The 24,019-nt window shown below is 45.3% G+C and overlaps 1 protein-coding gene across 1 annotated transcript in view; it reads left to right on the top strand.

Moving 5' to 3' along the window:
* The window catches only part of LOC125443358 (little elongation complex subunit 1-like), an 83,202-nt gene that overhangs the window by 53,581 nt on the left and 5,602 nt on the right, over positions 1-24,019 (top strand). The window contains exons 2-7 of the mRNA XM_048515381.1: positions 8,219-8,277; positions 11,553-11,587; positions 15,637-15,655; positions 17,219-17,330; positions 19,383-19,459; positions 21,409-21,446. Of these exons, the coding sequence (XP_048371338.1) occupies positions 8,219-8,277; positions 11,553-11,587; positions 15,637-15,655; positions 17,219-17,330; positions 19,383-19,459; positions 21,409-21,446 (340 nt within the window). The remainder of the gene's footprint in view (positions 1-8,218; positions 8,278-11,552; positions 11,588-15,636; positions 15,656-17,218; positions 17,331-19,382; positions 19,460-21,408; positions 21,447-24,019) is intronic.

A 24,019-nucleotide genomic window follows, 5' to 3' on the forward strand; every position in this document is an offset into this window, starting at 1 on the left:
GGGGGGGGGGGGGTGGGGGGGGGGGGGGGTGGGGGGGGGGGGGGGTGGGGGGGGGGGGGGGTGGGGGGGGGGGGGGGTGGGGGGGGGGGGGGGTGGGGGGGGGGGGGGGTGGGGGGCGGGGGGGGTGTGGGGGGGGGGGGGGGGGGGGGGGGGGGGGTGGGGGTGGGGCGGGGTGGGGGGGGGGGGGGGTGGGGGGGGGTTGGGGGGGGGGGGGGGGGGGGGGGGTGGGGGGGTGGGTGGGGGGGGGGGGTGTGGGGCGTGTGGGGGGTGGGGGGGGGGTGGGGGGGGGGGGGGGGGGGTGGGGGGGAGGGGGGGGGGGGGGGTGGGGGTGGTGGGGGGGGGGGGGTGGGGAGGGGGGGGGGGGGGACAATAAAACTAATCATAGTCTCAGCTATAATAGCAATTCCAAACCCTTAACAGCATTTCAACCAGATAAACAAATATTCAACATTCCCATATCAGATTAACAAAAACATAAACATCATTAACATAATAATATTTGATAGCCAAACATAATAACATTTCATAATATAGCAATATATAAGAATAGAATATCACAGTACTACCACATTACAACATATATAATAATAAACAGCATCTTATAACAAATACCTATAAGAACATCAAAAATATTAATGATCACATAATAATAAAACATAGTCAGATAATAATCACATAGTAATACCACAATCACCATACAACATAATATAAAATAAAACAGGAATCATCAAAATTTGCCTAGTCACCAAAAATTAACCTGATAATAACATAGAAAAAGAGATGGTGACTTCCTATCAAATTCTATATTCCCAAAACCTGAGACTAAAAGGCAATCCTACCTATGCTACCAATACTACAAATTCACTACTGCGTATATTAACTCAGCCCAAAAGGTCTGATTCTTATTATAACAAAAGGATTCAACAATCAGGCTAACTAACAACATCCCACCGAAAGATACAATAAGACCCAAGTTAGCTGTAGCAATAAGTCCCAAGTTAACTACAACAACCCTAATTACTTGAAAAAACAACAGCAGGAAGCAATGTCTGTTGAACTCTGAGGGCAGGCGGTCTCGGTGTTTCGTTAGGGAACTGCCGCCACCATGTTCTTACAGGGTTAAGTTGGTGTGATATACAGTGGAACCTCGGTTTTTATTGCCTTCGGTTTTCATCGGTTTCAGTTTTCATAGATTTTTTCAGTGAAAAATTTGTCTCGGTTTTCATAGATTTGCAGTAAGGTGCAGGGGTTTGTGGACAAAAATCACCCGGACAAAGCTGTTGCGGGCCGTGTCTGCAACTTGTTAAATGACAATGGCTTGCCCCATTTCAGACAAATCTTAAAGAGGCGTCAGAAACGGACCTCTTTGGACAGCTTTCTGGTGCGACATTGGTCCACTGGCTCTGAAGCTGGTCCTAGTGTTATTGTTGTCAGGAGCTGAAGGTATAACAGCTGCATGGCAAAACCCTTGATTGCCTTAATGGACTGCTGAAGGACTAACAGCATTCACCTGTTAGCAGCCAAAGGGAATGACTAAGCATGATTGCATCAGCTATATATAAGAGTCATGTGACCTTTGACTGTACTAGCCATAGGCTAATGAATGTATCATAATGTATATAAGTAAGCTAACTCAGTTAAGCATGTTCCTTGCTGGGGACAGGACCTAAGCCGAAGGCTCTGTCCGTTTAAACTGTATATATTGTATCAATGCCAATACATCCTTTCTTTGAGTGAACTCCCTGGCTCCAGTGGTTATTGCCGCACTCTGTGTATGCTCAGTTGCGCCTACGCTGTCAACTCGTGTCAATTGTGTGTTGCTGTTTTCAGCATTAAACACTATGTTTATTCACCAAAAATGTGGGTTTGGTATGTTTTTTGGAGTGCCTATTTATATTGACATTTTTGGAGTGCCTATTTACATTTATTCCTATCGAAAAGTTTGCCTCGGTTTTCATTGGTTTCGGTTTTCATCGATACTCTTTGGACGGATTACCAACGAAAACTGAGGTTCCACTGTATTGTACTTCGAAATGTACTGAAGTAACCACATACAAGCATTTAAAGCTTTATTTCCTTCTGAGAGTTGTTCCTATTGGCAGTCACTGGTTTGTCAGTTACCTGTCAGTTCTGAACTGCCAGGATTCTCCAGTTGCCCTTCTCCAAATTCGGTTTGAGTTCCCTGCCAATCATGGGGGCTCTATGATCCAGGACAGTTGTTTAGAATGCAGATGTCTGTCACAGAGGCTTTAAAAGCAGGCACAATGTCAAAACTTAGCAGTGCAAGAATAGGCACCTATTAAAGTAGCAGTGCTGAGCGAGACTCTGCTGCTTTAGCAGATGTACAACAGTGAATTTGTTAAGAGGCTTGGAACAACTGGAGCACGAAAAGACATTTTTTAAATGCAGCAGCAAAAGCAGCAATTAAATGTTACCGTTGGAATTAGATCCTAGCCCAATCAGCAGCAGTTTAAAGTAAACTGAGATGAGACATTCAACGCTGAAGTGCAAACCGTGAAAAGGTTTTTACTGGTTCCCTGCACCTCCACTTTCAGAGGTGAGCAACAGTTTGGGGAGGCTGATCTGTGTTGTCAGGACATAAATATATCTTTAATCTGAGTTTAAACCAGAAGTCTTTCTTTTCTGGGTTGTTTAAGGATAGGGGGGGGGGGGGTTGGAATTCAGACCATTTAATACATTTGTTAGCATTACCCTGAAGTTTTAGCCTGTCAGATTACTACTTCTCTTAAAATAAAAATAGTATTTTTTAAAGTTATGATTGTATGCGCTGGTGATGATGAATTGGCAGGCTGCTGCATCTTAAAGCACTTAGGCAACCTTTAGGGGTTTTTTTGTGGGGGGAACTGAAATGGAAGAAGAAGAAGAGTTGGTTTTCATTCCCCACTTTTCTCTACTTTAAAGGAGTCTCAAAACGGCTTACAAAGTCCTTCAATTGCTCTCCCTACAACAGACACCTTGTGAGTTACATGGGGCTGAGAGAGTTTGGAGAGAACTGTGACTAGCTCAAGGTAACCTAGCAGGCTTCATGGGTAAGAGGAAGGAAACAAACCTGATTCACCACATTAGAGTCCTCTGCTCATGTAGAGGAGTGGGGAATCAAACTTTCTCCAAAGTAGAGTCCACTGCTTTTAACCACTATGTCAATGTAGACAAAAGGAAACCTTTACTATTTTGGTTTAGAAACAGTAACATCACTTATAGAATGAAGCTTGCCCCTCCTCTGGCATCCCATAGTATATCCCTGAAATGCTGTTCAGGGTCCCCAAGATTCATACTGGGTGTGATATCTACAGTGAAATTGCGTATCACAAACATTGCAGTCCCCTTCGGCATCATTGGATCAACCCAATACATTGTCTGCAGGTTTATGAAACAGAAATTGAAGAAATGCATATTTTCTTCTAAAGATGGACATCTCCATAATGCACTACAACATCATAAAAGCTCTTCAGTAATATATCTTCACACAGTGAGAATGCAGCTGTCTGTGCACATGAGCCTAGAGCAAGCCATTGCATTTATTGGTGCTTGCTTCTGAGTAAATGTGTGGGGTCAGGCTAGAAACATCATCGTAACTGTGGACAGAATTAGCTGTTCTGAACATATCTGATGGTTCATTTTGTCCTAGTGTATACATCCATGGGAGTAATTTTAAGTTTATTTTGCTAATCGAAAACATCCATAGCTGGTCTTTCTGAGCATTTTGGATTTCAGAAAAGGTAACATTTCTATGAATTGAAACAAGCTGCTCAGCTTTCGCATGTCAGTTTTGTTTCTGGATTGCATGGAAGCAAACTCCACTTGGTTAGTTGTGGTGATTACTTTCTACTGATTTATGTTTTTAAAATCTCCTTCCAGTCTTTTACTTTGACCAGAAAACTAACATTGCCATCCTAAGTAAGACTACTCAGAGTTCATGGGGCTGACTCTTAGGGAGGTGTTTTTAGGATTGCGCTGTAAATGTTAATTATGTGCCTAGTTTGGGTGATATCTGTATATTTATTTATTAATTTATCATATTTATATACCGCCTTCCCCCAAAGGCTCAGGGCGGTGTCCATCAGTCATAAAACAATTTAAAACATGTCATAATAATACATAAAATATTAAAACTTGCAGATGACTTCAACCCCTCCCTCCCCCCTTTGTGTACCCACGGGAGGCCAGATGTTCTTTATGGCAAAGTTGAAATCATCCCGGCTGGTTGTCGCCTGGCTGAACAGGAACCGTTTTGCAGGCCCTGCGGAAACTTTGTAAGTCCCGCAAGGCCCTGATTTCACCCGGAAGCCTGTTCCACCAGGTAGGGGCCAGAGCCGCAAAAGCCCTGGCTCCCTTTGTAGAGGCCAGCCGGATCGCCTTGGGGCCAGGGATCACCAGTAGGTCCGCCTCCGATGAGCGGAGGGGCCTAGAAGGGCGATATAGGGAGAGACGGTCCCTCAGATAAGCAGGGCCAAGGCCGCAAATGGCTTTGAAGGTCAGTACCAAAACTTTAATCATGACCCGGTACTCGATTGGCAGCCAGTGTAGTTGGTACAGGACCGGCGTAATCTGGTCCCTAGTTGTTGCCCCGGAGAGGAGCCTGGCTGCTGCATTCTGCATGAGTTTCAGTTTCCGGATCATGGCTAAAGGTAAGCCCGCGTAGAGCGAGTTACAGTAGTCTAATCTAGAGGTGACCGTGGCATGGACCACCGTGGCCAGATCGGGACGGGAGAGACGGGGCCAATTGCCGTGCCTGCCGCAGATGGTAAAAAGCTGTCTGGGCTGTATACAAGCATACTTGCTTTCTTAAAATACTTCATGAAAGACACCCCCCCCCCCCATAGGTCATGGTTAGCAGCAAAAAGAAAGAAGCACAACGTTTGGGGATACAGTAATTGAAACTGGCAGATCAAACAGTAGAGGCTGCAGCAAGTACAACAATATGTGAATATGAGTGTTTGCTGCTTGCTTTGTGACCAAAAACAGTGAAGCCAGGCTTCTTTCTGGCAGGCATTGCTCTATTTGTGCCCTAAACGTACAATGTTGGGGACTTTTGCAGAGCAGGGCTTATGGTGTTATTGAGAGGAGGCTGTCCTGAAGATATCTCCATCTGAGAGCACCAGTGGTGGGATCCAGAAATTTTAGTAACAGGTTCCCATGGTGGTGGGATTCAAACTGTGGCATGGCGCCAATGGGGCTGGGCGGGGCATGACAGGGGCGTGGCCAGGCATTCTGGGGGACGGGGCATTCCTGGGCGGGGCTGTGGCAAGGACACAGCCGCTGCGCCAGTTCTTGGGCGGGAAACGAATGCACGCAGGCGCAGGCTGCCACGCACGCCGGTGCACCTCCTGCTAGACTGCTTCAGGTTCTGCGCGCTACTGCTGAGAGGAGGGGCGTAACTAAGGCAAAAATCATGTGGCAAAATCACCAATTAGTAACCCCCCCCCCCCTCGGCACACACAAATAATGAGTAACCTACTCTCGGGAACCTGTGAGAACCTGCTGGATCCCACCTCTGGAGAGCACTCAGGGTTTGATGTTCAACTCTATCTGTTGGAGTTATGGCTATACCAGTATGGGAACAGGAAAATAGGCTTGAATATTGTATTTGATATAAAAGAATAAGGGATCTATATAAACTGAAAATCAAGGAGTCTCTCAGTAGTAAAAAGTAGCTAGTCAGCTAAGTTACAAAGCAGGGAAGATCTTATCATATCGCTAAGGAATTTATAGCATCCCGGTACAGGAGAGCATGTCTTACAGACCCAAGGCATCCTCAGCTAGATAAGAGAGACTAAGTTAATAAACACAGCAATGAAGATGTCAAAGGTTAGAGGAGAGATAAATCTCATGAGACAATTAAATGTGTTTTTCTATATTTTAATGCACTCTGAAATGATAATGTAATGCATAGGATGTCTTCTAGGGAAACCAAATCATAAATAATAGTTACAATCATTTTCACCTTTTTAGTAAATACGATGTATATGAAATTATGTTATCCTGGAGAAGTGTCCCTTTGGACATAGTCCCCCTCAGAAATGTTGGAAACTGGTTATCTGGATTGAAACCAGGAAGGCTAGAATTAGTTTTATTGCCTAGCTATAAACTAGCACATTTGATTTTAAGGTGAAGGGTAATCATGACGTTTGCATTTTTGGAGAGAGAGAGGGAGGGAGAGGGAGAGAGAGGGAAAGGGAGAGAGGGAGGGAGCGGGAGGGGGGGAGAGAGAGGGAGGGGGAGAGGGGGAGGGAGCAGGAGGGGGAGAGGGGAGAGAGAGAGGGAGGGGGAGAGAGAGGGAGAGAGAGAGGGAGAGAGAGCGCATCCTGTGATAGATGTTGCATCTACACAGTAAAAAAATTTTTTCTCTTAAAACCTGACTTGGGTATTCTTTTCTTCACCCATCTTTTGAAACCAAGCTGGGCTAGATTGAATTCTCGCCCCACACCAGCATAGTGTAATGGTTAAGTATGGTAGACTCTAATCTGGAAAACTTGGTTTGATTCCCTACTCCCCCACATGAAGCCTGCTAGGTGACTTCGGGTCAGTCACAGTTCTCTCAGAACTCTGCCAGCCTCACCTTCTTCAAGGTGTCTGTTGTGGAGAGGTGAAGGGAAGGTGATTGTAAGCTGCTTTAAACCTTCTTAAAAGGTACATAAAACAGTATAAAACCAACTCTTCTTCATTTAGAAATGAGCACACAGCCTATGAAGAAGAAACTATGTTTACTGTATATGTCACACTTTATTGAGAAGAAGAAGAGTTTGGATTTATATCCCCCCTTTCTCTCCTGCAGGAGACTCAAAGGGGCTGACAATCTCCTTGCCCTTCCCCCCTCACAACAAACACCCTGTGAGGTGGGTGGGGCTGAGAGAGCTCCGAGAAGCTGTGACTAGCCCAAGGTCACCCAGCTGGCGTGTGTGGGAATGCACAGGCTAATCTGAATTCCCCAGATAAGCCTCCACAGCTCAGGTGGCAGAGTGGGGAGTCAAACCCGATTCCTCCAGATTAGATACACGAGCTCTTAACCTCCTACGCCACTGCTGCTCCAGTTAGAGAATCTGGACTAAACCATTTCAAAAGGTTTTTCCTGTGCAAACCATTTAGCAGTGGAATTCTTCAGGATTTATGTGTTAAAGGGTGATTATCAACCTTTAAATTCGATAATACAAACAAATAAGGGGTGAGTTTAGTTTTCTAACTATTTTCTAACTAGTTTTCTAACTATTGTACTAGGAGATTTTATTGCTGCTTTTATATGTTATTTTAAATGTTATTTAATTGTATTGTCTTACATGTTGTACACCGCCCAGAGCCTTCCGGGGATGGGGCGGTATAAAAATCTAATAAAATAAATAAATAAATAAATAAATAACCAGCAAACCAGATTGAGAACCTGTAGTGCCTTTTATCTTTCATTGAGAAAAGTCATTGGTCTGTTTAGTATGCGAGATAGCAGAAAATGCAAGCATGCAAAAATTATGCCCGACAGTTCCTTATAAATAAATGCTAAAAGTATCAAAGTTTGTAGCATTGCTTAATCATATTATAGCCACTAATAGTTTAAAAAAGGTTTAAAAAGCAAAGTTTTAGCTTTCTCTAATTGCTTTTAAGGAATGTGAAAAACCCTGAGTTAATACCCCCAGACATCTCACCTAATCTTCTGAGAGTTCAGAGAAATATGATTTGCCTATCACAGTAGTGCATATTTACAGAAAAATATCCATCCTGTTATTTTTCTCAATCTGTTCTATCACAATAATGCAGCTATCTAGATGTGTTATTGGTTCATCTAAATATGAGATAATAACCTGAGTGCAAATGATCCAGTTGACAAAGTGTGCATGAGTTATATCTCATACAGCAAGATAAGGCCAGCCTCAACTCTTGGCCGCTATTAAAACCCAATAATTTAACTTTTCTGTAACTTTCAATTAATTGCCCAAGATTAAAGTAGCTTTGAGCAAACTGAGTGTTGACTAGTGCTTGAACTCATGTTAACTTGTAAACTCAGCAACAAAAGGTTAGCAATGTAATAGTTACCTCTGTGAAACAATCATTTGGCTGTTACATTCTGAACCAGTTATAGTTTCTGAACATTTTTCAGCGGTGCGTCATGTATTACACAGTTGGATAATATGTAGAAGAAAGGAATATTCTGGGGGTTTTTTAATGGCTGAATTTCCTGATTAACATGATGTTGTGTTTCTTCTTTCAGAACTTAAATGAATATGTAGCTGCCTTAATTGCACTAAAGCAAAAAATAATTGATACAGAGTAAGTATACATTTTGCACAAAAGGTATTGGCTCTTTTCTTGCATGGCTGTTTTTGTTTTCAACCTCACAAGCTGTTCAGTAACTTAAATTCTATTAAAGTCAATGAAATTGAAAGAAGTTTCGCTGCATTAGCTCCCAAAGGCACCTGGTGGGCCACTGTGAGTAGCAGAGTGCTGGACTAGATGGACTCTGGTCTGATCCAGCAAGCTAGTTCTTATGTTCTTATGCAAGACTGCCATAGACATGCAGCCTCTGTGCTGTTTCAAAAGCCAGCTTGTCAGTATAGTGCAGTGATGGCGAACCTATGGCACGGGTGCCAGAGGTGGCACTCAGAGCCCTCTCTGTGGGCACGCGCACACAGAGTTTGTCATGTGGGGGTTGAAAAACCACCCCCACCCCCATACACACACATCTAGGCTGGCCTGGGCCACTGGGCACAACATGCGCGCACTGCAGTGAGCAGGGAGTACTCGGCTGGTGGGCCTGGTGCCTGTGCTCTGGGTGGCTGCTGCCCGAGGGGGGGGGGGCGCAGAGGAGGCAGAGATTCTAGAGAGGCACAGAGCAGTGCGCAAGGGACTTGCTGGAGGCTAGAGCAGGCTGGCCCCTGCTCGAGCGGGTGGGGCGGAGGAAGAGGGAGCCAACCGTTTTTTTCTAAACCAAAACCTCAGCATTCAGGTTAAATTGCCGGGTTGGCACTTTGCGATAATTAAGTGGGGTTTGGATTGCAATTTGGGCACTCGGTCTCAAAAAGGTTCGCCATCACTGGTATAGTGTGTTCTGTTTGAAGAACAGTCCAGAGACTGCAAAATAGTGAGACAACTGTCTTTTTGTCCTTAAATGCGGACTTTTGAATGCCTGATGGGTGGGGCAGAGTAGTCATGTGCTTACAGTTTGCTGTGATTTTTTGCAAGACTGAGAGTCTGCCAGCTCTTCTCAAGAAAATGAGCAATCAATAGTATACTCACTTGAAAACTCTGATCACTGGAGAACTCAAACCTTAGACTGAAAACCTCTCTGTAGTAGCCTTTGCTTAAAAGGTTCTGCGTTCTTACTAACCGTTGACTAGTTTGAATGTCCTGACACAGATCCCAGGTCATGGGCTAATGAAGAGCTTCTCGAGCTCCCATTTCTCCCACCTCTAAGACCTTCTTTCCCATTCCTTCATTAGCAGCATTGGCAAGACTAGAGATTTCCTCCTTCAGCCAGGAATGCACCAATCAGATTATCACAGTGATGGCGAGCCTTTTCAAGACCGAGTGCCCAAATTGCAACCCAAAACCCACTTATTTATCGCAAAGTGCCAACACAGTAATTTAACCTGAATACTGAGGTTTTTGTTTAGAAAAAACGGTTGGCTCCGAGGCGTGCGTTACTCAGGAGAAAGCTTGGTGGTAGTTGATGGCTTTGCTTTGAAGCAACCATGCAACTCTTGCAACAGGTAAATCACGACCCTAGGAGGGTTTACTCAGAAGCAAGCCCCATTGCCAGCAACCGAGCTTACTCCCAGGTAAAGGACTGCGCTTTAGTTCTTCGCATGAAATTCAGTGGGGTTTAACAGCGCTTAACAGGGTTACCTACACTGCTTCCCCAAAAGTAGATCTTAGGTTTGATGCTAATAATCGAGCCCAGCAGCCCAGGCCAGCCTAGATGTGTGGGGGTGGGACATTCTGTTTGCATGTGCCCACAGAGAGGGCTCTGAGTGCCACCTCTGGCACCCGTGCCATAGGTTCGCCATCACTGGCTTATCAGGTCCTCTTTTGCCAAACTTGAGAAAGAAAAATTACTCATTCTCATTCCTGCCCTGTAGTTGAGGGCAGAATGTGTCCCCAGATGCAACTTGTGCTCCACTCCGGCTGGGTGTTCCTTTCTGTGCTTAGCCCTGCCTTGGAAGTGCTTGATATTTTGATGTGCTTATTTACATTTCTCACTAAGACTCAAGGGGGTTTCAGAGTGTGCCGTGATGCTGTGCTGTGCTTGTCCTCAAGTCCCGCTTCACCTTGTACCCTGAAGGGCAGAGCTCAACTGTGCCCAAGCCCACTGCTATTCCCTTTGGAGTTAGGGTCTGGAGTAGGATGGCGGTCTCAAGATCGGGTGCCCAAATTTGCAAACCCAAAACCCATCTCTATTTATAAAGCAAAGTTAACACAGCAATTCTAACCTGAATCACTGAGGTGCCTTTGTTTAGGTAAAAAACGGTTGGCTCCGGAGGGCTGGCATTACTCAGAAGTAAGTCGGTGGTAGTTGGTGGCTTTGCCTTTGAAGCAACAAGTGCAACTCTTCCAAAGGGTGAATCACGACCCTAGGAGGGTTTACTCAGAAGCAAGCCCCATTGCCAGCAACCAAGCTTACTCCCAGGTAAAGGATCGCGCTTTAGTTTAACAGCACTCAACAGGGTTACGTACACTGCTTCCCCAAAACTAGGTCTGAGGTTTAATGCTAATAATCAAGCCCAGCGGCCCAGGCCAGCCTAGATGTGTACAGGGGGACTCTCTGTTTGCGCATGCCCACAGAGAGGGCTCTGAGTGCCACCTCTGGCACCCGTGCCATAGGTTCGCCATCACTGGTGTAGAGGATTTTTCACTGGCCAGGTGTTGTGGGGCCTCTGCTTTGCATTTAAATCTTTTTTCCAGAATAGGCAGCTACAAGCCCCACTTCTACCTTATTTCTCTGATTTTTTGGCCATTGGCCTCCACCTTCTTAAATGATGCACCATACTTTCAGGAATTTGAAATATTTGCATTTTAACATGGGCATTACATTATTGGGTACCGTTGCTGAATGTCTATTATTGTGACTGTGTGCGAGTAAGCAAAACTATCCAATTTTACCATCTATAGCCTCACTGTACTTCTTTCAGACTTACTCTAGGAGTTAAATCACTTTGTCCCAGGACTGCTTCTTATGTTTGTCTTTGCCAGGATTGTGTTTCCTGCAACCAGGTGTAAAACCTAAGCAGCACATGGGAAGGCTTTACTTCCTTATGCTTAGCTTGCCTATTACGGAGTTGTGAGCAAATTAGAAAGCAAGCCCCATCCACACAGCCTCATTTCCAAGGACTCACAACCACACACCACGGCAGCCTGCTTGTGTTAACTACTCTTCAAAACCCAGAAACCAGCTTGAATACAGAGCAGATGTGACAGTAGACCGTGAGAGCTGGCTTGGTTTTGGATTTGATCTTCAAGTCCTTAATTTTGCCAAATTGTTATCATGTTTGCAGTTATTTTTAAAATGTGAAACAGCACCTCACTCTTTCTTCTTCTCTTTCTTGCAGCCACTTGCTGACAGATTACGAACAGAAGTGCAACGATATCCTTTCTGTGATTCACTTCTTAGATGAGATTTGTAATTGGTGTTGGATGGGTGAAGTGTTACAGGAAATCTTTACCATCTGGTATCGGGGGCTTTTGTATTGGGAACACATTTGTGTCTTCTTGATGAACTGCAAGTTTGACAGGCTTGTGGAAAAACTAGTAGCTTGGTGATTTCTGAAAAGTCAAAGGTGTAATTTGTGAAAGCTCAGATTACCCTGAGCTGCATCATACAGTGAAACACAGATTTGGCTGTGGCAGCCACAGCACCCCCGGCAGAAAACAGGCACCTGGTTCCACAACAATAGAAACAGAGCTTCTATCTCCTGTGCCACAGTGCCCTACAGTCTGCCAAAGAACATAGCAGGAGAGGCAGTTCCACAGAGACGTTGGTCCCTGACTATTTAGGGCAGTGATGGCGAACCTATGGCATGGGTGCCAGAGGTGGCACTCAGAGCCCTCTCTGTGGGCACACGCAAACAGAGTCTCCCACCCCCACACATCTGGGCTGCTGGGCTCGATTATTAGCATCAAATCTAAGACCTACTTTTGGGGAAGCAGTGTTAAGCGCTGCTAAACCCTGTTAAGCGCTGTTAAAGAACTAAAGCGCGATCCTTTACCTGGGAGTAAGCTTGGTTGCTGGCAATGGGGCTTGCTTCTGAGTAAACCCTCCTAGGGTCGTGATTCACCCGTTGGAAGAGTTGCACGGTTGCTTCAAAGCAAAGCCACCAACTACCACCAAGCTTTCTCCTGAGTAACGCGCTCCTCAGAGCCAACCGTTTTGTCTAAACTAAAACCTCAGTATTCAGGTTAAATTACTGTGTTGGCACTTTGCGATAAATAAGTGGGCTTTGGGTTGCAATTTGGGCACTCGGTCTCGAAAAGGTTCGCCATCACTGATTTAGGGCTTTGTACGTCAGTACTAACAACTTAAACCTGATCCAGTACTGCAGCCAGAGCCAGTGCAGCTAGTGGAGCACTGGCTGGATGTGTGCCTGCGACGAGATTCCAGTGAGGAATCGTTCCGGACCAGCTGGAGATTCTGGAGCAAGCTCAAGGGTAGCCCTGCGTAGAGCAAGCTGCGGTAATCAAGCCCGGAGGTGATCATTTCGTGCATCCCAGTAGCCAAGTCAGCCTGAGGCAGGCAGGGTGCCAGGTGTCTCTCTTGGCCAAGATTACAAAAATGCTGCATGAGCAGTGGTATTCATCTGGACCCGCTGAACCCCTAAACTCATCATCATCCACCTTTTATTGGCATGAGTTCAAAATACAACAGGGAGGTTGAGGAGAGTCAAGTTAAAACAAGGAGGTGCAGGCATTTCCAGCAGTTAAAACAAACAAATAAATAAACAAACTAAAATCTGTGGCGAATCTGCTGTGCCAGCGCCAGGAATTTGGCAACGTCCAGGGATCTCGAGGAGACGGATCACAAAGCAGATAGAAGGATTTGACCTTGTCTGATGAGTAGGCATAGTTCTCAGTGTATGGGTCTATATATTGTCTTCTAGATGAAGCATATAGTTCGCAATCTAGGAGGATGTGCTCGATTGTTTCGATGGCTTTTTGTGAGCAGGGGCACGATCTTTGTTGGTATGGGATCTGGAGAAATCTGCCACTCAGGACTGCTGAGGGTAGGACGTTCAGTCGGGCTAGCATTAAGGTACGCCGGAGGTACGGCGAAGATATATTGTAGAAATACCTTGGTAGCCCTTTACTAAAGGGGGGAAGGTAGGAGCCCTCCGGTAAAATGCCCTTCACGTGCTGAGTAGAAAGCAGTTGGTTTTCAGCGTCAAGTAGCCTTAGCGACAGAAGTTTGACAACCCCTAAACTCCTGACAGATAATGCGGGAACAAGCTGCATCCCGTCAAGGAATGGCAGTCGACAGCCTCTCACCTGCCCCCTCCGGCTCAGCCACAAGACCTCCCTCTTCGGTGGAGTTAATTTCAGCTGGTTTTCCACCACAGCCTCCAGACAGCCCCCCAAAGCGGTTGGGGTGGTATCAGGATGACTGTCCCTCATCAGATATTAACTGGGTGCCATCAACATGTTGATGACAACCCAGTTCGAACCTCTGGATGAACCCAGCTATACAGTACATATCGTTATTAAATAGCAATGGTGAGGGAATTGGCCCTTTCAGGACCCCACACACCAACTCATGGCATTCATTCATTCATTCATTCATTTATTTATTTATGGGATTTTTATACCGCCCAACCCCCGAAGGGCTCTGGGCGGTGCACAACACAGATTCTACATACAATATATACAAACAAAAACCCCATTAGATTAAAATTTAAATTTAAGAATTTAAAACACAGCGGTAAATTCAATAAAAATGGCGTCAGCAATAACCCCAATTAATCCCTCCCAAGGAGGGGGGAACAGAACAAAAAGTGGGTCCCCTCGATGACAGGGGGACTCCGAAACCGGAGGAATAGAATAGAAGGGGCACCTCGATCAGCGGCCGGACACTCCAAAAGCCCGGTGGAACAACTCAGTCTTACAGGCCCTGCGGAATTCATGTGGAAGATGTCTTGCCGATTGCAGCCCTCTGTCCTCGGTCGGGGAGCCCTGTTGAGTGAGCCTTCAATGCAGCATGGCCTTACCTTCTGCCTCTGTATTTGCAGGCTGCTTCTTTATGAGGTGTGAATAGTTCGACCCAGTAGGTTTTCTTTTGAAATGCCTGAGGATAATGCATTGGGCCCAAGCAGACAAATGGTATACAGCAGTGGTTCTCAACCTGGGGGTCAGGACCCTTTGGGGGTCGAACGGCCCTTTCACAGGGGTCGCCTAAGACTCTCTGCATCAGTGTTCTCCATCTGTAAAATGGATAGATGTTAGGGTTGGGGGTCACCACAACATGAGGAACTGTATGAAAGGGTCGCGGCATTAGGAAGGTTGAGAACCACTGGTATACATCCTAGCACAGTGGTGGCGAACCTTTGGCACTCCAGATGTTATGGACTACAATTCCCATCAGCCCCTGCCGGCAAGGTCAATTGGGAATTGTAGTCCATAACATCTGGAGTGCCAAAGGTTCGCCACCATGGTCCTAGCAGCTCTAAGAGTTTGTGAGCTGAGAAGTCCACGGTTCAAAACTTGCTTCAGCGTGAACTCGAGAGGTAAGTGGTCTTCCAGATCAAGACCCTTTTTGAACCTCTGGGTGGCAGCCTGGGACCTGCAAAGGTGCAAGTATGTTACATCACAAATCATGTGACAGGAAGAGGAAGGGCGAAGTTGTGAAAGGAATGGCAGCAGTAAATCCATGGTGAATGTCAGGTGGTGTGATATAATGAGAAGCAAGCCAAAGGTAAAAATCTTAGAAAGTTCCTCTCTACAAAGAAAACTCGCCTTGTCGTCCTGATGTTACTCTCATGTGTGCAAAGACAGATGCGCTCTTCAATTTAGTACTTCCTACATGGATAGGTACTAGCTCAGTTCAGGCTTGGACAGATTTATGGAGGAGAAGTCGATCTATGGCTACCAATCTTGATCCTCCTTGATCTCAGATTGCAAATGCCTTAGCAGACCAGGTGCTCGGGAGCAGCAGCAGCAGAAGGCCATTGCTTTCACCTCCTGCACATGAGCTCCCAAAGGCACCTGGTGGGCCACTGCAAGTAGCAGAGTGCTGGACTAGATGGACTCTGGTCTGATCCAGCAGGCTAGTTCTTATGTTCTCATGCTTAAAGCAAAATTGTTGTTTATTTTAATTAGAGCTTGTGTAACCAGGATTTGACCTGCAGACAGACATTCAAATCCTGATTTGCCTTCTCCTTCCCCCACCTTCTTTGCAGGAATTGGGCTGGTATTTCCAGCTCATTCCTACACGGACTTCACTGGGGTACAAGCCTAGAAATCTGCCATTGTATATGAAATCTCAGTTAAGACTGGTCATGGGTGATCCTACTGTCTTTGGCAGAGCAGTCTCCATGCAGACAGTCAATGTGAAATTGTAGTTTTTAACTGAGCTGTTTTATGATAGAAGAAACATTTGGATAAAGTCTTGTGGTCCCTGCGTTGCAAGTTTCCTTAACCAGATTTCACAGCTGAAGAGTGCTGAAAGGTAAGAATTTGCTCAGTCAGGATTCTGCCCACAATGCTGGGCTGGGCAGTTTCAAATCAACCTTCAGAAAGATTATATGGGTGTTATAATAACTGCTGAAAATAATGATCGGAATTTAATATGAAATTTGCCTTTCTGATCAGAAATACACTCTTAAGAATCCTTGACATGTTTTGAAAGACTTTGTCTAGGGATTAGTTTTAGATGAATTTTACCAAATGTTCAATTTTTGTTGTAATAGGAATTAGATTTTTCTTATTTTAAGAGTATTATTCACCCTTACTACTTCCCTCAAATATAAGCTTCTGAAATTTATATGACTTTGTCTAGGGATTAGACAAAGACATATAAATATCAGAAACTTATTTTTTAGGGAAGTAGTAAGAGTGAATAATACTCTTAAAAATAAGAAAAATCTAATTCCTATTACAACAAAAATTGAACATTTGGTAAAATTCATCTAAAACTTTTCACATACCTTTTAATGCTAAAATATGTTCTTAAGATGACACTGCATTAATTTTTCTCTTAAATGTGGCTTCGATATTTGTGCAAGTCAGCCTGGAGCACTAATCAGAGTTTCAGACTTGGATCTGGGAGATCCAGATTCGAATCCCCACTCAGCCACGGAGGTTTGCTGGTGACATTCGGCTGGTATTTTTGTGTTTCCCCGAGGAAGATGTTTAAAACATTTCAAGGATTTTTAAGGTATACTTCTGACAAAATAAACAGAGAATTTCTTATTTTTACCCGTGCAATGATCTCCTCTGCTGTTGTATAGTCTTCCCCCCCCCCTTCCCTGGTTCTTTGTTAAGTGACTCTGGTGCTTCTTCCATCTTCTTTAATGTGAAGCATGGGGTAGACTAGCAGATACGTTCTTTTATGAGAACCTGAGATCTGGATTTGCTGTGTGACTCTAAGGTCGATTCCGACGACTATTGGCGTTATCTACCTAAGTTCAAGCTTTCGGCGTTTCAACCTATGTGCTGCAGAGACAACCACTGGGATCGACGTGAGTTTTGTACCAGCTTCGCCTGTAAATCCGTCAAATTTCCGACTCCAGTTGGGAACTACTACTTTTTCAGGGAACCACGCTCGAACTCAGCTCGATTCCAGTAAAGTGCGGAATCTCTGGTGCCAGGAGTCCCCCCATTCAGCCAATCACAGCTGAGTGTTTCGGGCATATGCATATTGTTGGCCAATCAAAAAACACCACCTTCGTCCCTCCATTCCTCTGGCAGTTTTTTTAATAACGTGTGTGGGGATAGACGGAACATGGCCGTAGAACAGTAGCCAATCAGAACGGAGCGGCGAAGAGGCACAGGATGATCCCGCCCTCTGAGCTGGGATCAAGCAGGTTGCAGTGGGGAACAACAATGGCTTCGACCTAGGTCAGTACCCTTCTCAGGGAACTGGGTCGAACCTATTTTACTCGTGTGTGGAATCGCCCTAAGAGTGTCCTAAAGAGCATAATACCTGAGCCCCCTCTGAAATCTCACTTCAGACTGTTGCTCTTAACTCATGCCCTGCTTCTGTTTCACCCTGTCTGATTGTTCATTTCAGAGAAAACCACACCCTGCGTCAGCAAGTGGAACAGATGCTCCAGAAGTTGTCACCTTTAGAAAAGTGTCAAGAAGAGCTGGGTTCAGTCCAAGCAGAGCTGGAGGAGAAGAAGGTAGTTTTTTCTTCCTTGACCACACACAGAGGCAGGCTGGGAGAGGTCTGGGCTGCCTTTTCTCTTTGTGTGGCACTTGATTGGCATCATGATCTGTCTGCAATCTGCAGCTTTGGAGTTCAGGTGGCTCTTTTGCTGTATTGCTGTGGCTCCTTACCTGAGTAGACACCAGCCAGGCAGAGCAGTGCAGGAGGCCAGTTGCCCGTGGAGGCTGCAGGGCTGGGCAGCAGAGTCAGGCCTTCAGAGCAGCCAGCACCAGGATGCTATTCTGACAGATTGAGCGCATGGCAGGCTGCACCCTTGATTGATTGATGGAGGGAGGGAGGGACTATGAGCTTCTTAAGTGGCTGCGCTCTTTGCAGCCCTGATGGAAGTACCAGCCAGACCTGCTTCGTGCAGTCAGACGCCCACTAACACCCCATCCTTTTTCTGTGCACTCTTCCTTTTTACTGACCAGAGGGTGAGGAGGGCAGTCTGCGGGTCTCAGCCTGGCCAGGCCCAGCATTCAACTCCACCTGTGAACTCTGCATGGTTCTTAGATAAGAACATAAGAAAGAACCTGCTGGATCAGACCAGAGTCCATCTAGTCCAGCACTCTGCTACTCGCAGTGGCCCACCAGGTGCCTTTGGGAGCTCACAGGCAGGATGTGAAAGCAATGGCCTTCTGCTGCTGCTGCTCCCGAGCAAAATGTAACGTGATGCACACAGGATGCATTGTGGGTGCTGCCTTCTGCCTCCCAGACCCATAGAGAGCTAAGAGACAGGCACATTTTTCGAGTTCAGATTTAATAACATGAAAATTTCATTTTCCTCCCCAGCTTTTAGGGGTTTTTCAAAATTTTCTGGGTCTGTTGAACCTGGATCTGAAAAAATACTGAAAAAGGTGGTCACTCCTGAATAGCATCTCCCAATAAAAGTAACAAGAAATGTAAACTTTTTTATTTATTGTAGTTCTATTATTTCACAAATGCAACAAAACATGGCATGATTGTGATGGAAATGCAAAGTTAAAGTATCAAGTAATCATAAATAGTCCCCCGCACAGTCTAACCTCCGGTGGGAAGACATATCAATGAATACTCCATTTAACCTGGCTAGGAAAGAGCAGGGTACCTATCTAATAAATAAATAAAACCTACTAGTAAAGTTGAGAGGTCAATGTAGACATAATGGGCCATGTGACCTTCATTACAACGCTCAAATAAGTTTTGTGGCTCCAGACAGTTTTTTCCCTTGGGGGGTGGGGGTGGGGAATGGTTCTTTTGATAGTAAAGGTTGCTGACTCCTGGTTTAGCTGTTCCCCATCACATCGTTCCTTAAATTTCCAACAACACAACAACACAAGCCTTTATTGGCATATAAAACAGGACAAAATTTTAAAACAAAACAAGGTTAAGAAATACAGTTAAAATTACTAATTTCCAGTATAAAATTTGCAACAGTTTCACAAAAGAGCACATCAGAGCTGTTCAGGAGACTGGGTATCTTATAACACTCATGCCACTGAGAGCATTGCAAGAAAATGGAATTCATGTATTTCATGCGTATCCTATTGTATTTAGGGCATAGAAACAGAGAACGGTCAAGTGTTTCAACCGTAGTCATATCACATGAACAAACTCTTTTAGAACGTTCCATATTCTTAAATCTTCCCTCCAGCAGAGCTGATGGCAGCACATTACATCTTACAGTAGCCAAGGCTCTCTGGGTGGGATTAATCAGCAGACGAAGATATGCTGCCATAACCCCAGGAATAACAGAGAACCCATTTTGTTTTCATACTGAGTAAAAAAAAAGTGGTGGGGGAAGGGGGGATTATTAAGTCCTTGGTTTGGAAAGTGGTTCTGTGTTGTTGTTGTTTTTCTCTTTTTCCTTTAACAGTTCCTGGCTATTAGGGGATACCAAGAAATGCATTCAGATCACTTCTGTATTTGGCTGAGTTACTCATTTCATGCAGAACACCCCCACCCCCCAGTTTGGAATGTTATCTCTAGAGCAGGCATTTCAGCTGTGTGTGTATGTATGCTAATAATTGCCAATTCCTTTAACCAGAGTTCACTCAAAATATATCAGGACACTCATCAAGAATATTTTCGTGTGAAAGAGGAAATGGGGAAAAGTGATGCTATGTGAGTGGTGAATTTTATACATGTCGTTTATAACTTATCTTATTATGCTATGCAACTGTATGACCAAAGTGCGGGTGTATTCTTAATTGTGTTCTTTGTGACATTTCTTTCTAACTTCAGCAGTATAAGTGGGAAACGTGCCAGTACATTTCAGTTATAGACTTCTGCTTAGGAGCAGCAGTGGCCTAGTGGTTAAGAGCAGGTGTACTCTAATCTGGAGGAACCGGGTTTGATTCCCAGCTCTGCCGCTTGAGCTGTGGAAGCTTATCTGGGGAATTCAGATTAGCCTGTGCACTCCCACACACGCCAGCTGGGTGACCTTGGGCTAGTCACAGCTTCTCGGAGCTCTCTCAGCCCCACTTACCTCACAGGGTGTTTGTTGTGAGGGGGGAAGGGAAAGGAGTTGGTAAGCCCCTTTGAGTCTCCTTGCAGCAGAGAAAGGGGGGCTATAAATCCAACTCTTCTTCTTCTTCCTCCTCCTCCTCCTCCTCCTATTTCTAATCCAGGCAGACAGCCCTAAACACTCAGATGTAAGACATATATAAGCGCTGTTCATTCCATAGAAGACAATGGGTTGTGCCCCATAGATCTGTTCTCCCAGCTGGGGTTCTTTCCATTGACATAAGGAACCTTCCCCTGATGTTCTTGCTGTGCTTAACTTTGTCATGTCTGCTCTCTTTTTGCTGTATCAAAAGAATAATTATACAATTTAATCAGAACAAGTTCTTCAGAGTTCTTCACAGCATTGAGGGAATAATTTGTGCCCTTTTAGTTGTAGCTTTTTGTGCAACATTATACATTCGTGTTATGTTGCACTTTTACAGGTTATTGGGTCTAATGATTCAGTAGATCCAACTAGTTCTCCAACAATGTCTGAAATCATTGGTAGAGAAAATATAAATACTTAAATGCCACATTTTTAATCCGTGTTCTACATGATGTGTAACAATGATCCTGTTATTGTACTTGGAACGTACGGTACTTCTGGTTTTATGCCTAATAAAGGTTTTTGGATTGGATTGGATTAGAAATACTTCAATGTAAATATATGATTTTTGAAACAAAGTACATTTTAATTTATGTTGCCAGTGTCCCCCAGTTGTGTATACATTCAGAGTCTTAGGTGTGGATTTGAAGCTTGAGAATTTGTTCTTTCAAATAGTTTTTGATGTCAGTTTTTTGTCATAACATTTTTTGACATGTAAGAAGAGCACCACAAAGAGGTGGGAGAGACTTTTTGTGAGTGATAAAGCACTGCTCCTGTGCATTTTGTTCTAAAATGTTTTTGCTCCCATTCATTTGCAATTAGATCGTGTTTCCTAGACTACTCTACGTGGCTGTTCACTTCCCTCCCATTCAGAGTGGCCGGTGGCCAAATCTAGCTATTAATTGGCACAGTACAGTGTCTGTCCTTGTCTCAAACGGCTACCTGCTGTTCTCTCTTGAAATAATGACATGTTATGCGTAACATAGTTTATAAGAACTTTCTATATTGGGTAGCTGATAGAGCAGGCTGTGAATTTAGAGACTTACTTATTCCGAAATGTAAGCTTGCATTAAAGACTTTCTGGTCTTGTATAGCACAGGAATATTGCACTCTGTTACTTGCATCCACCAAAGGCACTGGGGTTGTCTTATTTTTGCTTCATCCTCCTGTCTTCCAAGCAGCTGCGTGGGAATCAAGTGGCAGTGTTGTCCCCTTAATCCCCCCGACTGTAGCTTTTTAACACAGATGGCTGCTTGTGTGGTTCCTTGTAATCCCAGAAATCAGCTTCACTGGGCTCAGAAAGGGCTATCTGTGTGAAGGGGAAAGAGGCAGAAATCCTCGTCCGCCTGTGCTTTTTGCTGGCACGTTGTTGGGTCCAACTTGTGTTCAAGTGAGAGATGGTTAAAAATCTTTATAGGTAGGTAGCCCATTCCTCATTCTTTATATCTTTTTATGTTTTCAGGAAGAAGAAACTGGAAGCCAAAGTGAAGAAGCTTGAAAGTAATTCAGTTTTCTGCTTATTTTTCCTTGTCGCTGGCCCATTGCCCGGAGGACACATACCTTGGGGCTGTCCTCTGCACACTGGGCTTGCAGAGGGCTGTTCTCGCATTTTTTTCATTTACACATGAAGAGGCATGCCACAGCCTGCATGGCAGTTTGTCAGCCAATCCTTCTCCCAGTTCTCTTAACTCGACCCGTCAACAGCTTTAAAGGTGCAGAGCTTAGAGCTGACATTCTCTCCCCCTCCCTTTGGAAAGTCACAGTTCTGAAGGACTGGCCTCTTGTCTGGATCACAGGCCCGACCGGGAGACTTTCACTTTGCCGAATGGTTGCTTTGGGGGGTGGGAGAGTACAATGGCAATGCGGCATGGGAAACGGGGAGGGGCAGAGCCAGGCAATCGTATGCCTTTATCTGAGCCAGTGATCAGACTTGGGTTCCAAAGGTGGTGGTGGTGGTAACATTTTTAAAAGCAAGAGGGTTTCCCACCTACAGGAGCTCCCCCAATCCCAGCATTATCATCCATAGCATTGAGCAGGTGGACTCTTCCCCCTCCCCCATTCGAAAAGTGTAAGAGTTGCTACTGGGGGGGGGGGTTGGGGGAGGGGTTTTTTGTTTTTGTTTGTCAAAACAAGAAGATTTATCCTGGCATATAGGCATGTGTGGCAGATCCCAGTGTAGGATCATGTTTCCCTAAGGATCCGTAGCAGAAATGCCATGGTCAGGATGGGGGAATGGTGTGTAATAATGGTTAGAGTGTTGACTTCATCTCTTAGAGACAAGAGTATGACTTGCCACGCTCAAATTTTGGCTGCGCATCTGTTTCAACCGCGATGCAGCCTCCTTGTTATATAAAGCCCTCAAGACTTCTTGTCACTCGGAATGGAGGGGCATTATAGAAACAAAAATTAACAAATTAGGCTATTCTTTGGATTATCTGGCCATGCTACCATCTGAAGAGACTTTTCAACTTCTGAAGAGAAGGCTGTTTGACCAGGAACATCAGATCCTAATCGAAAAGGCTTCCAGGACTTGTTCTCCTTTAGCTCTAGGTATCACCTACATTGGTAATAAGGGGGCTCAATACCTGCACCAGATAACCGTGCCCAGGCTCCGTAGAGCAATGACGTTGGCCCGTTGCAATGCCCTTCCATCAGCCGTAACAACAGGGAGATTCACTAAAACCCCTTACCGCCAAAGGCTATGCATATGCAATGGGAACTGTGTTGACTCTATAGACCATATTTTACTTTATTGTCCACTTTACACAGTACCCAGAGTCAAATACTTGTCACCTCTGCTACTCAAAAAAGAGTATGCATCTGACTTGCAAAAGATTACCTTTCTGTTGGACAGCCCCAGTAGTGATGCAAACGATGCAGTCACCAAATTTTTGGATTTGTATATAAAACAGCGTTTTAGGAGCAAATCCTGAACATCAGCCTTCTCTACCTGTACATTTATTTTAGTTTCCCTCTACTTGGTTAAGTGGATCTGTGTATATAATGTTGTTATGCCAATAAAAGTTGTTGTTGTGTTGGCTTATGATCCGGGAGACCCAAGTTCAGATCCCCACTTTGCTATGAAGCTCAGAGGTGAGAGTCATTCTCTTTCAGGCTAACCAGCCTCAGGGCCTGGCACGTCTCTTGGTACTGCAGCATCCTGGGTGAAGACCCAGAAGTAGCAACAGTCCACCGGGCATGCTGTGCAAATTCACCCAGTCCCTGTAGGTCATTGGCCGAATTCTTGGAGCATCGCTGCTTGGAGTGCCTCCATCTCCAATTTTGCTTTTGCTGCTGCGTTGAAGGTCAGCAGTGGGTGTTAAACATGCAGTTTGGGGGTCAGATCTGATCCCTTGAGGGGCCTGATCAGGCCTGCAAGCCTGCTGAGGCAACAGCCCAATCTTACTCTCGATCAGGAGCGGGGCGGGGTGCCTCATCTGGTTTGTGGGCCTCATGCACCCCCTCAAGGCACCCACCCCACTCCGCTGTAGGCCTGTCAGTCCATCGAACACCCCCCCACCCCACCCCGGGCCATTCTGGGGCCATCTAAGGCAGCCATCCCTTGCCCTGGGACTGACTTGACTAAGTCGCAGTTATGTTATATCTGGCCCTCGTGAGCATAAGCATTTTATTGTCATTGTGCACGCACAACGAAATTTACAGCAGCAGTCCTCGATGCACACAATTTCAGACTCATACCCCATCCTCACTTTCCCCTTCCTCCACCCATCCCTCCACAGCCCCAAACACATCAACATGAAGCGGCAGAGTTCAGCATCGCCACAGCTCTAGAGCAGAAGCTGTCTCTAAGCCTCTTTGTCCTAGTTTTGATAGACCTTGTATCGCCTGGGTCGGATGCATGGTAAACTGTTCAAAAAGAGAGTGTGCTGGATGAGACGGGTCTCTCAGAATATTTTGGGCTTTCTTTAGGCTTCGGGAATTATAGAGTTCTTCCAAGTTGGGGAGAGGGCAGCCGATAATCCTCTGTGCAGTAGTGATCACCCTTTGGAGCGCCTTCCTATCTGCCACTGTGCAACTGGAGAACCATACACAGATGCAGTAGGTTAAGACAC

The sequence above is a fragment of the Sphaerodactylus townsendi genome, linkage group LG14, assembly GCF_021028975.2.
Source record: "Sphaerodactylus townsendi isolate TG3544 linkage group LG14, MPM_Stown_v2.3, whole genome shotgun sequence".
Classification (NCBI taxonomy): domain Eukaryota; kingdom Metazoa; phylum Chordata; class Lepidosauria; order Squamata; family Sphaerodactylidae; genus Sphaerodactylus; species Sphaerodactylus townsendi.